Source organism: Gastrolobium bilobum, unplaced genomic scaffold (genome assembly GCF_033153095.1).
Source record: "Gastrolobium bilobum isolate Gb01-03AN ecotype WA unplaced genomic scaffold, APGP_CSIRO_Gbil_v1 utg12961, whole genome shotgun sequence".
NCBI classification, from domain to species: domain Eukaryota; kingdom Viridiplantae; phylum Streptophyta; class Magnoliopsida; order Fabales; family Fabaceae; genus Gastrolobium; species Gastrolobium bilobum.
The window spans coordinates 45403-60677 of NW_026899644.1; the positions used below are offsets into that span (position 1 = coordinate 45403).

General features: G+C 34.8%; 1 protein-coding gene across 1 annotated transcript; it reads left to right on the top strand.

The window, feature by feature from the left end:
- Positions 1–8442: 8442 nt before the first annotated feature.
- Positions 8443–14571, top strand: LOC133292174 (uncharacterized). Its single transcript, XM_061490551.1, has 7 exons — positions 8443–8601; positions 8710–8925; positions 9266–9332; positions 11659–11990; positions 12108–12249; positions 12526–12651; positions 13951–14571. The coding sequence occupies exons 1-7, from the start codon at positions 8580–8582 to the stop codon at positions 14333–14335; spliced, it is 1290 nt and encodes a 429-aa protein (XP_061346535.1). The 5' UTR covers positions 8443–8579; the 3' UTR covers positions 14336–14571.
- The last annotated feature ends 704 nt before the right edge of the window (positions 14572–15275 follow it).

Below are 15275 nucleotides of genomic sequence, written 5' to 3' on the forward strand. Positions count from 1 at the left end.
CAGTTCGATCATAACTGTTTGTTCATAATTACCGTCATCAAAACGAGAAGAATAAAGATATTAGAGGACTGAAGCTAAAAACAAGCTCAATGCCTCAAAAAAACAGAACCACATCAAAGGAAAAATTAGATAAAACCCTATGATGGAGTAGGTTTACTCAAATGCAAGTACATTACCGAACAATCTCATGGATGAAAATCCATACCATATCTTTTAGGCTTTGTTTAGAAGTTTGGAGGGAAAGGAAAGGAAAGGAAGGGGATCCAAGAGAGAGGGAAGGGAAGGAAATTAAACGGTATTCTCTTCCTTTGTTTGGAAGTTAAAAAAATGGTAAGAAAAAAAAATGGAGAGTTAATGAGATAATTTTACCATTGTACCCTTTTTTAAAATTAATATAATTATTATATTTTACAAATTAAATTAAATTTGAAATTTCTAACAAAATTATTTATGTACTTTTCACATTACCAAAAAAGATCATATTTTCGATGAAATTTCTACATTGCAAACGACGCGATTTTGTCACAAAATTATTTTTCATCAGAATACCTTTCGTCGAAAAGCGATGGAATTTTTTACAGATATAAATTTTCTATCGAAATTTTCGAAGAAATTTAGTTTCCGTCAAAAGTTTTGACAAAAATGATTTCCTCCATTAAATGATTTAAAAGAAAAAGAATTCTGTCAAAAATTTTGACGGAATGTTTTCCGTTCAAAATTTCAATGGAAATGTGTTATAACAAAAAAATTGACAAAATTTTTTTGTCAAAAACTTTCGACAAAATTTAAATTCTGTAATGAATTTTGACAGAATATTTTTTCCGTCAAAAGTTTTATGGAAATATTTTTCGTCAAAAATTTTGAAGAAATTTTTTTTGTAGAAAATTTTTGACTGAAATTTTTTCCGTTGAAAATTTTGATGGAAATGTTTTTTATCAAAAAATTTGACGGAAATATTTTTTGTCGAAAATTTTCGATGGCAATGTATTTCGTTAAAAATTTCGACAGAAATTTTTTTTGTCAAAAAGTTTAACAAAATTGTCTCTGTCGAAAACTTTCGACGAAATTTGAATTCTGTAAAGAATTATGATGAAATTTTTTTCGTAAAAAATTCCCAAAAGAAATGTGTTTTGTTGAAAATTTTGATGGAAATATTTTTCGTCCAAAATTTCGATGAATATATTTTTTTGTGAAATATTTTGAAGGAAATGTTTTGACCAAATTTAGATTCCGTAAAGAATTCTGACACAAAAATTCCTGTCAACATTTTTTACAGAAATATTTTTAGTCACAAATTCTGATGAAAATATTTTTCGTCGAAATTTTTTTTATGAAAATTTTGATGGAAATGTTTTTCGTAAAAAATTTGACGTAATTGTTTTAAGTCGAAACTTTTTGATGGAAATGTGTTTCGTCAAAATTTTGGACGGAAATATTTTCGTTGAAAGTTTCAACGAAATTTAGATTCTATCAATAATTTGTACTGAATTTTTTTTTTCTGTAAAAAATTTATGTCAGTGATTATGGCACAATCTGGTTCTGTCTATAATTTTGGCTTTTTTACTCTTATAACCCTTTATTATTAATTAATTACCGATTTGACCTTGATTATAAACTATTTCAAAAATTTAACCCTCTCAAAAAACATAACACCAATCTGCCCCTGTTTGACCGTTGACCACCAAGCCTACCCGGGTACACCCCTCTGTACTCGGGTATTTTTTGAAAATTTTTGTCTACCCGGGTAGGGAGGCGTGTACCCGGGTATTGTTCTTCGCACATGAGAAATTGCTTGAATTATTTACCCGGGTAGAGAGGGGTGTACCCGGGTAAATCTTCGACCACCCGGGTATGATTACTCTTTGGATCTCCCATGCACTCTTCTTCTCCAAGCTTTGAATATGGAGGCACCCACTATCACATGCTCCGCCTCTGCAACTTTTTTGGGTCTGTAAAGCACACAAATATTTTTCAATGATTATTTTAGAAAGGGAATTCTCAGTTAACACTATAAAAGTAGACCCCATCATAATCGATACGAACAGGGACCGCTTTGATGAGCAGTAAAGTGTTGATGTATGGAAATTCCAAATCCATTCTCAAAGCTAAAAGCTCTTCAAATTGGTTAGGCATGCTTAACTTGATAATACTGATCTATCTCATTAGCTGTAAAAAAGAGAGAAAAAAAAAATTACCATGAAACAATTAATTACACATCCGCAAATATAATTAACTTGTGGTAAAATCAAATAAATCATATCTGTTCTTATATCCATCAGCTACAAGTTGCCCCAGTTATAGCAAGTACCAAATGGGTGGTCGAAGATTTACCCGGGTACACCCCTCCCTACCCGGGTAAATAATTCAAGCAATTTCTCAGGTACGAAGAACAATACCCGGGTACACTCGTCCTTACCCGGGTAGACAAAAATTTTCAAAAAATACCCGGGTACAGAGGGGTGTACCCGGGTAGGCTTGGTGGTCAACGGTCAAACAGGGGCAGATTGGTGTTATGTTTTTCGAGGGGGTTAAATTTTTGAAATAGTTTATAATCAAGGTCAAATCGGTAATTAGTTAATAATAAAGGGTTATAAGGGTCAAAAAGCCCTATAATTTTGCCTTTAGTTTTGACGAAAAAAATTTCACGTATATGATTTTCTTCAATAATTTCATCATTATTTTTTACGAAATATTTTTTGTCGATAAATTTTGTCGGTGTTTGAGACTTTTCTAATATTGTCACAATTAAAAATGATTCACATCTACGTAGTTTTCACATTTTAATGCTAAGAGTTGATAAGTAATTTTTAATATTTTTCCCTTCAAATCCCCCAAATTGGGTGAACTTTTATTTTAAGAAGAATGAGAGTTTTGGAGGGTTTAGTAAAAATTTCCAATTTCTTCCCCTCATTTATTTAAACTCCCAAACAAAGGAAGGGCTTACTAAAATCCTCCATTTCCTTTCATTCCCCTCCTAAAATCAACTCTCAAACAAAGCCTTAAAGTGAATTAATTTTTTAATTTATATATTTTTTTGAAAATAATACATGCCACTTTTAATTTATCATCTTTTAAATTTTAAATTCAAATTCTTTTAAATTAATTATGCATATCTTTCTTATAATTTGAAACATTTTTTATTTTTCCTAAACTATTTGTGCAGATTTAAATTATAATTTTCTCTCTTATTTTCTTCAATATTTTTTAACCTACATTTTTTAAATTTTATCTGAATTTAAAATATATTACTAACAGATATATATAAAATTTGGAAGGAATGTAGGACCAATATAATTTTCTATTGTTTTTGCAAGTGCGACTAAACGAATGTGGACTTTGCAGTAATTGCTTGCAATTTATTGTGAGAAATACACTGGGAACAATGACTATTTTGCCACGCTTTTACAAAAGAATTACCAGACTGTCATGCGAACAGTAAAATTTTTCAAAATGCCACGCGTGATAATTCGCTACACTGTGTAGCAAAATATGCCAACTCAGAATGCCTAGTCAGCAAGAATGCCACGTGTCAAACTTGGAGTAATTCGCTACACTGTGTAGCGAATTACTCCTAACGGTAACCTGCTGCACTGCAGCAAGATGGACACGTGTCAGACATGCACAAGTTCGCTACACAGGTGCAAAAAAATTCTATAAAAACCCTGCGTCCCCCCCCCCCCTTCCAAAAAAATTATATTGGAAGGAGTGTAGGACCAATATAATTTTCTATTATTTTTGCGAGTGCGACTAAACGAATGTGGACTTTGCAGTAATTGCTTGCAATTTATTGTGAGAAATACATTGGGAACAGCGACCATTTTTTCACGCTTTGACAAAAAAATTACCAGACTGTCACGCGAACAGTAAAATTTTCTAAAATGCCATGTGTGATAATTCGCTACACAGTGTAGCGAATTATGTTTGCAAATAATTCGCTACACTGTGTAGCGAAATATGCCTAGTCAGCAAGAATGCCACGTGTCAAACTTGGAGTAATTCGCTACACTGTGTAGCGAATTACTCCTAACGGTAACCTGCTGCAGTGCAGCAAGATGGACACGTGTCAGACATGCACAAGTTCGCTACACAGGTGCAAAAAAATTCTATAAAAACCCTGCGTCCCCCCCTCCCCCCACTCTCTACCTCACTCCTTCTCTCTCTAAGTGTCTTCTCTCTCTCTATAGGTTAGTTTTTGTTTTCTTTAGTTTTTGTTGTTTCAATATTTTATTTAATGTTTAATATTAGATAGTGTAGATTTTTGAAACATTAGGTTAGTTAATGTAGATATTTACATTAGGTTAGTTAAAGTATTATTTATAATTCGTGCTCTTTTATTATTGATATTTGAAACATTAGGTTAGTTAATGTATTAATTTTAATTCATGCTCTAATGTTAGATGATATGTTACAATTTGTTTTTTATTTATGGTCAATAATATTTTTAATATTATTCAGGGTTAATTTTTTTTACGCATAAAATTTGTATTATTTAGGTCTATAAATTTAATTTTATATTTATGCTTTAATAATTTTGTAATATTATTAAATGTTATTCACTACCACCCTTTTTTTGGTATGCTCTCATCCTCCATGGACAACCGGCGTTATGATTTTGACAAACCATTATCAACCTTTTCGTATCATTTTTCTCTACGACTGTTGTGCGATGATTTTCCATACAATATTGTTTAATTGCCATCTGTACATCTTGCTTGGTGTCGAACAATTGGTTCTTATATAGCTCGTGACCCATATGCAAGTTAGGTATTTGTGCTCCATGCATATCTTCCAATTCTTGATCTGGATATTCCCAATTAACATTCGTGAAATGGCTGATTCCATCCCAAAATGATACATTATCATTTCCTGCACAATAACATATCTGAAACCCCAAAATCATATAATTTGTTAATATGACATTACATAAACCACTAACACATTAATGGTTACATACCTGCAACTGGAGGGTCTTGCATTCCAACAATGTCGGGCGATGGAATTGGTTGACCAACTGCAGTAGACGGACAACAATCAAAATCACCTTCAACATCTTTATCTGATGACTCGTTGTCCGGAACAAGACCTTCGTCAACCTCTTCCTCGGAACTATCCGTACGCCATGCTGGATCGTACATGTCGTGGACCGACAAGCTTTCATCAAACAATTGTTGAGTTTGTGGTGCAAGCGCGGGGGACGCGTCCTCATCTTCCGAATTAACCACTGGCACCATGTTTATGTCGATGATGTCAGTTGATGGTGGAGAAAGTTGACTGCTTGATTGTCCACCATAGTTGACTTCTGCATAAAATTCAATAAATCTTGACTCGCGTGTTCTGAAGTGCTTGCATCTACTACTAACGTTACATATTCATCTTCAACAATTTCCACGCCAACCCATTGCACGGGGTTTGACCACGTTGTAATCTCAACTTCTTGTATATTATCTTCTCAAGCTCATGAAGATTGCATGTTGGGCTCATGCGAAACATTTTTGCATCACCTTCAAAAACTTGCCCGTTTGGTCCAAAATATATTCTCCCATTATAATAAACTGTGGCGATTACATCATTCCTACCCTCACTCATCTTACAAAAGTAGAAAATAAACTAACATTCACAAAACAACACAAAAGTAGTAATGTTGTATATAAAAGGAAAATTTTCGCACTAAGAATCCGCTCCTGAAATGGAAGTGTGGTCATTTATAGTAACACACTTCGCTATATTGGGCACCATTTTATTGAACATAATTCGCTATGCCCCCTAGCGAATTACTAGGCGGCTGACACATGTCTATTATTTGTCAGATCGGTCCCTAATTCGCTATGAATCATGGCAAAATAAGTTGGTAACTCGCTAGGCAGTTCAGCAAATTTTGGGGGTATTAACACGTGTCCTGACAATGACTGGACAGGACTGGCAATCTGACATCAAATTCGCTACACAAAGTAGCGAATTATTGTTGTTGTGACACGTGTCCAGCAACTGACTGACATGACTGACTCCTGGTCAACATAATTCGCTACACTGTGTAGCGAATTACTATAGGTTTGACACGTGGCATTCTTGCTGACTGGGCATTCTGAGTTGGCATATTTCGCTACCTAGTGTAGCGAATTATTTGCAAACATAATTCGCTACACTGTGTAGCGAATTATCGCGCGTGGCATTTTGGGAAATTTTACTGTTCACGTGGCAGTCTGGTAATTTTTTTATCAAAGCGTGACAAAATGGTCACTGTTCCAATACATTGACACAGGACACGATATGGATATGAGATAGGACATGATATTTTGACACATAAATTTAAAAAGTATTAGATTTTAGATATGTTTTGGTATTAAATAATATTTTTAATTTATATAGAGTATATTATATTTAATATTTAATAATATAACAAAAAAATAAAACTAAACTTATAGGGGGTTATATTTACAGGGGAATGATATTGTGACAACCAAGTTGTGTTACTACCAAGTGACTACCAATTAATCTCACCGTTAGATCGATTATGTTGATCCAACGGTTATATTTATTTCCATCTTTGTATGGTCATGGTTTCCCAAATTTAATACTTTATATATATTTCCACCTTTGTATGGTTATGATTTCCCATATTTAATGCTTTCACTTTAAATTTGGCAAATCATAACCATACAAAGATGGAAATAAATATAACCGTTGGATCAACATAATCGATCTAACGGTGAGATTAATTGGTAGTCACTTGATAGTAACACAACTTGGTTGTCACAATATCCTTCCCTATATTTACAACCCAAATAGTTTACAAACTCTTACAATCATATCTTAACCGTTGTTTTCCGCCAATCAACGGTTGTCATTTATTGTGAATTAATAATTAATTAATAAATTTAATTTACAAAAATCTTAACTGTTGATTGACGAAAATCAACGATTAAGATATGGTTGTATTTGTAAGAAGTTGTAAACGAAAATAAGTTGTAAATATAATCTTCCACAAACTAATAATACTTGTTAATTTTGCAAAAAAAAAAAACATAATATGTAAATATTCATTATTACATTTTTAAATAGAAAATTTCTTATATATTCCAGTAAAATTTATTAGATATTTATTTTTAATTTTTACTATATCAATTTGGTAAAATATAAATTAATTTTTTATAATATCTAATGAAATCTTAAATATTATAAATATCAAAACATATCAAAATATTAAAAAAAGTTAGACACAACAAAAAAGAATTTTTGAAATGTGGGTGCGATGTAAGCAGAGAACTTCTTATGATATATAGTTCTTGAGCGTTGCCAATATTTTTAGAGATATGCAAAACAACCAAAAAATTGAACCGAACCATGAACAAAACTGAACTGCACTTAAAATAGCCGGTTCTTAAAAATTAGTTCATGAACCAAACCGATTTTTAAAGAATCAGTTCATGAACCGAATCGGTTTTTAGAACTGTTGAGAAATATAGTGGCTCTCGTGTGAGGGGGCGTGTTGAGAAATATAGTCCCACATTGGTTGTATGGCAACTAATGTGAGGTTTATAAGGCCTTGAACACTCCCACCCTTTGAGCTAGCTTTTGGGGTGGTGACCTCAAGGTTCTTAACAGTGTTGATGTACAACTAATGTGGTCTTTATAAGACCTTGGGCACTCTCACTCTTTGAGCTAGCTTTTGAGGTGGTGTATCCCAAGGTTCTTTACATGGTATCAGAGTCTCGCCGCCCCCCACTTTCTCTTGTGGCGTTTCTTAGCACAGGTAGGCTGGGCCTGTTGCATTGTCCACTCTTCAAGCCCAATGGGCTCTCGTGTAAGGGGCGTGTTGATGTGCAACTAATGTGGTCTTTATAAGATCTTGGGTACTCCCACTCTTTGAGCTAACTTTTGAGATGGTGTATCCAAGGTTCTTTACAAGAACCGATTTAAGAACCAAACTATTTCCGAACCGAATCAAACTGTTTTCGAACCAAACCAAACTGATTTTTATTACTTTATCTTTTTAAATTTTTAATTTTTTTTCTTTTTAAAATAGGGTCAATCCAAACCGGTTCCGAACTAAACTGAATCATTTTCAACTCCAATCGAACCACTTTCGAACCCACTTACTTTAAACTGAACCGAACCATTTTTTAACCGAATCGTTTAAATCAGTTCGATTATTCGAAAAATTCAATTCGATTCGATCCATGCATAAAAACCTAAATACTTCAGTGAAACATTACACATGGAATGCATATTTATAATCAATCATACATGTTAATGTTGGATAAAATTTAAAAGACTATTTTATAAGCTTTAAATCATATCTCCGATAACAACAGATCTCTGTTCTTGTTTTGACGTTTGCTGTGTATCAATATTACAAGAACAGAACAGCAAGTCAGCATACCGTGTGCGAAGAGCGTGGGCCATCCCCATCCAACCCAGCCTCTTCACATTGTAGGAACAGACAAATGCTTATATCATAGTATCATTTGACTCGTGTAATTGTATAACCCACAATTCTATTTCCTTAATGGCAAAGGTAATACTCAATATATAAGGCACCGAAGTGCATGACCTGTGTCCAGGACAATATTTAGACCACCATGGAGGAGCCTCTGCTATCGGGTACAAGACAATATTTTACCAGAAAGTTTCAATTTTTATTGTTGATTTTGAATACTTATCATGATTTTAATTCTGGGTATTATTTCTTTTTTGTTGGGTTTGAATTAGAACAAAAAAGTGAATCGGTTGAGAAGGAGAGTGGAAAATGGAGCTCGTATCAACATGTGGGTCGAACCGGTTCTGTGATACCTACTGCTTCATTGGCTGGAACTGAGGTGAGTGTGGATGAGATACGATCTGCAGCTGCTGCTTCTTCTTCTTTAGGTTTCTATCCCCCTTCCATTCATGGGGCTTTGGTTGGCTCACCCGAGCCTGATCCTACAGGTTGGTGCTCTTGTTGTTTCTGATTCTCAATTCAATTATGATGATTGGTTTTGATCTTGTTTTTCTGATTTTCATTTCCATGAATAAGTCATGGAAATGTTGATTCATCTGGGTTTTTAATTGTGTCAAGATTGGGAAAAATATGGGTTCCAAAGTAAAAATCATTGAACAACTACAGGCATTTGAACTTGAGTTGGGGGAACTTGTTCATTTTTGTCTAGCAACATCTTTGATAGTTATGAGGCAAACAGAGAGTTGTTAAGTTTTCTTGTTTATGTTTATTACAGAAGACCTTTTGCTTATCTATATAACTGGATGTCAACTGCATTACTTGTTGCAGAGCAAGCTCTTGTTTATCAAGGTGGATATGGAGGAGATTATGGTGGACCCAGACCCGAATTCCAGAGGTATAATTACATAAAATGAGCCTTTGACCGATGTGTTCCACTTAACTTGTCATATTGAAACTAGGCTATGCATGAAGCTATCTTTTATGTCTTAAAGATTAATGGTTGTGGTTTTATTCTGCAACTATTTAAACCATATTGTGGCAGAAATTATACGTTGGTAATAAGAAAATTTAATAGAAGTGCAGAGTGAGTCATAGATCAGTAAAGTTCATATATTTAGGAAATTGTTCAAAGGGTATTCCCCAGCAGAAAGCCAAGGACTAATCCACTCGAGGCGGAGAGATCACGCGATCGTGGGTACAGCCTCTCCCAACAAAGCCTATTCTATACACACGGCCAGGGATCGAACCCCTGTCAGCATGCTTAAAGGACCTAGCTATCTACCAACTGTGCCGGGCTTTGTTGGTTAAAGTTCATATATTTAATCATTATTGAAAAGCTTTAATAGTTTGGGTCTTGAGTCATTAATTTGAAGTCCATTACTTGTTTTTTCATTAGTTTTTATGATATTCCCTAAGGTGCATATTTAATAAAGAACCAAATCCTTGAGACATTTGTCTAAATAACTGCGCTAGTGTGCAGCGTTACTGTTATCCAGCAATATGTCTATTTAGCCTGTTCCTCTTTTTACTCTGGCCTTCCTTTCTGCGTGGGTTTGATCTTTCACCTTATTATGAGTGAAAGCTTTGAGTTTGAAATCTGTGTGTGTGTGGATGGGCTGATGATATTTGAGGCAGAAAGAAGATTTTCAATCACTTTAGATTGTAAAGAACATTCTGGTGTTATGCACTACAGAAGCTACATGACATAATCAAGCTGCTTATTATATGAAGTATTGACATTGTGTGGAGAGATCTTTAGCTATTCTTTACTTAGGGGTTGGTACAACTTTTGGCTTAAGGCTTTATGAATTACCTTTGAATGATTGATTCAATTATTGTGAAGGGGCTATTTACTATGCTATGGATAGTTATAGCATAAAATTTAGAGTTACAAGAGGGCGTTTTGAGTGATCTGAGCCTGAGGTTCTAGCTTAAGACTTCAGGGTAGAAAATAGAAACAAAGGTAAATAGAGTATGATATTTAAGGGTTGATTCTGGTCTCTTTGATTAAATATGATCTCCAAGGAACCAGGTATCTTTGCTACTTGAAAATATGTAAGTAAACATATTTGATCTGGGTGGTGATGTTATGCAGTATGCACCATTTATATGGAATCATGAATAAATAATAAAAATCATATATACTGCACTAAGAAACTAGTTTATTTATGATAAAGACCCAGCCAGTAATAACAGAAAACAGAACTCAAATGGGTACTTGAATGAAAACAGAGGATTGTATTATTGGTATTAGTCTCAGCCATCAAGAAATTGAAGCAAATCAACAATAAAGGGAATCTAAACAATTGATACAAGGAATATCAAATAGAACAGTAATGGCAGAAAATTACAAGTGAATCAGGAACAGAAAGATACTGTAGAGCAATTTGAGAGGCTCTACTCTCTCCCAAGCCCAAGTTCAAGCCAAGATTCCATATGTCTCCAAAATGTTGCCTCTCTTGCTATTTGATACCAGCCTTCGTCTGATGCACCGGGAGTGTGACTCTAACCAATAGATTCCCTCCTAACTAACCTATGCCGAGTCAGCGTTTGCAATTGAGAGCAATGATATCTCTTTCTTTCATTAGTTCTCCCAACCTTTTACTTGGCTTAACCGTATGATTTACTTTAGTGTATTTGCAGTGGATCTGCTCCAATTAATAAAGATAGGTTGTCGCTACCTTTATAAGCTTAAGAAAATAACAATAGCTCAAATGGTTAGGCCTCTTTGATTAAATATGACCTCTAAGGAATCAAGGTATATTTGCTACTTGAAAATGTATAGTTAAATATATCTGATATGGGTGGTGCTGTTATGCACCATTCATACAGATTCATGCATAACTAATTCAAGTCACATATTCAGCTTGAAGCAACTAGATTATATACTTTAGGCTGTTTGCAGTGGAAATGCTCTAATTCATAAAGATAGATTGAATGGGAGAGAAATTAGTTGGGTTGATCAAGATAAACTTCTAATTATGTTTGGTTTCATTGACGTATTACTGGATTGTCTTGTTTCCATTAATTGGTTGTGGAATTGGCTTATCATTTGGTAGTGCATTTTTGGGTAGACCATGTTATACATGTTTAAGTTACAAGCATCTTCCTCACCCCGGCTGTCTCTTAACCCATTATGATATGGAATATGGATTTCTCAAGTTCAATATTCCAGCACTACATTGCCAAAAATTCTTGTTAATTGGATGATCAACTTTTAGGGGAACCTTGGATGAAGTAGAGATACGAGAGTTGCTCATTGATCATGTTGGTCATCGCTGCTGTTGGGGTAGCCGTCCTGCTCGAACATGGAAGATTCGTGCAGTGGAAGACTGTAATGTTTATGTAGGAACTCTGGATACGTTTACAGAGGAAAGAGAGATCATAAAAGAGACAGAGCCATACCTTGGTGGCAGTATTGATGGAAAGGATAATGGACCAGAACTTGGTATTTGGGAACTGGATCTAAGGTCTCAGTTCCCTGTTCTATTTGCACCCTACAAAGAAGTGCGTGAGAAGATTCCTCATTCTGGAATTATTGAGAAATGCTCAGGTGAATTCTGGATTTGAATCTCCAAATTTCACAAATCAAGTTTGTATGTATATATATTGCTATTTTCTTACCATTTCTTTTTACCTCTCCTAACAATACCCTGGAAATTATTTTCAGTTTGTGCAGGCCGAGGAGGCATAGTCTGTGCTACATGTAATGCGAACCAAGAACCTGGATATTATAAAGAAAACCAAATGACTCAGTGTGCTACCTGTTATGGAAGGGGTTTGATTGCTCACAAAGATGGTTCTGACACAGTGTGAGTATTTTATTTGTTCGTATGCAGAATAGGTGAAAATAGTTAAAGCTACGATGCACATCACTTAAGCTCCTAGAATTATCATATGGTCAAACTTCATTGTCCTTCTTCTTCATAGCATTGATTGATTGCTCTACTTTCCTAGAATGAAATACAGAGAATATAAAATTTAACTAATGAATTCAAGCTGAAGTCAAATGTCTAGGCTGCATTGCTTTCTGTCAAGGTGGAAATTTATACTTGTAATTTACTTATTCAAGTTACAATTTCTTGCAGATGTGTCAAATGTAATGGTAAAGGAAAGATTCCTTGTGTGACTTGTGGATCTCGTGGACTAATTAAGTGTTCAACATGCAGTGGAAGTGGTTCTCTTCTAGAACGAAATGTGGCCATTATTAGATGGTATGTCAACTTGCCAGCATCTAATCATACATTTCCTAATTTTGTATCTTTAATAACTGATGGTTACAACTGACACCTAATTAACATGCTTCAATGGTCCCTACCTAAAGGAATTTTCTAGAGGAATTTATTTGGTTGGTTATGTAATTTTCAAAATCCCCTTAAAAAAAATATTTAATGTTTAAACTAGTGTGATATGCATTCAAAAAGTCTCTCTAGAGAGAATCGCATCACCAGTTATTATGAACTTTGATTTATCCATAATTATGGTTAAATACTTTTATCAATATTTGCTACATTATGTACTTCGGCTATTCAAATCAATTTAAATTAACAGGGCCTTTGGGTCTGGTAGCAAGATTGTCTTATTCATATGGGAAGGTAAATAAATTTACAATTTTGCAGATTTTGTAACTTTCCTGCAGAAACTTGTACTAATTGTCTTATTTGGATTGTCCTTGATAAGATACTGCATTTATTAGCTCTATGCCCTACGTCCTCCAATTTTTCAATTTTTTTTCATGGTGCTATATTTTTTTTCCGCCAAAATATGAGTGTCTGCAAAAACAAGGGAATTTTAAATACGGTAAAGGTAGGTATTGAGAGGAAAAGTACATGCTTAAAGAGTGTATCTCAACAGGAGAGGTGACCAAGAATATGGCTAGATAGTTAGAGGTAAAAAGATGCGAATGTGAAGGTGTATGTTGGTAAAACAAGATAAGAAAAGCTCTGAAGTAGATCTTTGAATTATTTGATGGGAGAGTTGTCTAACGGGGTTTTGAGATGCGCTCAACATACAAAATCTAATTAAGAAAGGTTGTAGGAGAGGGTCCTAAGATGATTTGAACTTGTTTGAAATAAATATTCTTATGTCCTAGTTTACACAATAAAAAATCATGCCAAGATACCATAGATGATAGAAGTGAGGAATTGGAAATGATTTACATCATCTGAAATACCAAAATACAGAGTTTGTACAAAATGGAGCATTTTTAACCATGGTAAAGATTTTGTCCAGTTTGAAGGTACATGTAGTGACTCCAAATAGTTAGGGTCCAAGGCCTGGGTAATAGTTTAATGTTCAAGCATTAGTTCTCAATCCCTTACTCAGAATTCAAATCTGTGATTAGAATTATTGTAGATTAGATTAAATATTGTAAACTTACATTATTCATTTTTTAGTTTTGTGCAACCTCTAATATGCAATCTTTCCATAGTTTGATGTTGTTATGCTTAATATTCATTCCTTTTGGTGACAATGCTAAATGATAACGTGTGTGTGGGTGCTCTGTGTTACAGGAAGACACTTTCTACTCGGAAAGTACATGCAACTAAGGGAGCGGCATCAGTACCAGATGAGGTTTTCCATAGATCCAAAGGGGTTCAATTGTGCAACACTCAGGCTTACCAATGCACACCAGCCTTTTTCGCGGATTCTTTTTTTCTCAATGAGTTTTCCTCTGAAGTCATTGCAGAAAGAGCACCAGTACCTGCCACTGCAAGGGTCTTATGTGAGAGACATACAATCTCAGTTGTGCCAGTAACTCGTGTAACTATGGCTCATCGTCGGCGGTCCTTCAGTTTCTATATCATAGGATATAGCAGGGAGGTGTACTTAAAGGATTATTACCCGTCTAGATATTGTTGGGGCTTGTGTCCTTGTTTGGAGTGGCTGAAGTTGTAATGTTGAAAATTCTCTTCTTGGCGGCGTTGGGCAGTTGTACTGTTTTCTATCTACATGTTTGTGAGTTCTTCGTTGTTTGTTATGGAGATGTCTGGGTTTGAGGGTGTCTGAGTTTCTATATCATAGGATATATCAGCAAGATGTCTGAGTTTCTATCCATATTTCCCGTTGGCTTGTATGGATCACAGCAATGAGGTTACATTTATGAAATAAGGCCAGATTCAAGTGTGCAAGTGGTGAGTATTTAGTTTTATTGTTGATATTTGAGTTTTCTTTCAATTATGCATTGGCTTGTTTGGGTCACTTTCTTGGTGATATAGCATAGAGTAGTAGTAAAGCAAATCGTTACAAGTATAGTGTACTTTTTTTTTTTATATAAATGGAGGGCCAAGCCCAGACAAACTACACAGACAGGAGCTGCATGCTAACAGACACCTGCTCCATCAGCAAATTCAAACAAAATTGGTTCCAAAGGGATTCTATGCTAACAGGGGGAGAGGAAAACACCCTCAACTCTTCACCCTTGTAGCTTAAACCAAACTTAGCTAAACTATCAGCAACAACATTAAAATCTCTAGGAATAAATTCCACTTGGAACTGATCAAAACAGTCAGCAGTATTTTTGATCCTTTCAATTAATGCAGACAAACCATAAGACCCAGATTCAGCTTCTAAACAAAGAATGGCCTCCTTACTGTCACAACCAATCCAGACCTTGGATAACTCTAAATTACCAGCAAGATTGAGACCTTGAAGGATACCTCTTAATTCAGATTCCAAGGGAGAACAAGGACCTAAATTGTAAGAGAACCACTTATCCATGCACCATTCCAAGAACAAGCAAAACCCCCCACAAGCTCGTATATAGGTTGATTGGTTAACAGCGCCATCAACAAAAAAGATTTACACCATCATGTCCTCCCCCCTGACCAGCCCCACC

What these genes read in the sequence shown, in the direction of transcription:
- LOC133292174 (XM_061490551.1), top strand. Translation starts at nt 8,580, where the DNA reads ATGGAGGAGCCTCTGCTATCGG. An exon ending in AATTATTGAGAAATGCTCAG is followed by an intron (nt 11,991 to 12,107) that starts GTGAATTCTGGA and finishes AATTATTTTCAG; the next exon opens with TTTGTGCAGGCCGAGGAGGC. An exon ending in AATGTGGCCATTATTAGATG is followed by an intron (nt 12,652 to 13,950) that starts GTATGTCAACTT and finishes TCTGTGTTACAG; the next exon opens with GAAGACACTTTCTACTCGGA.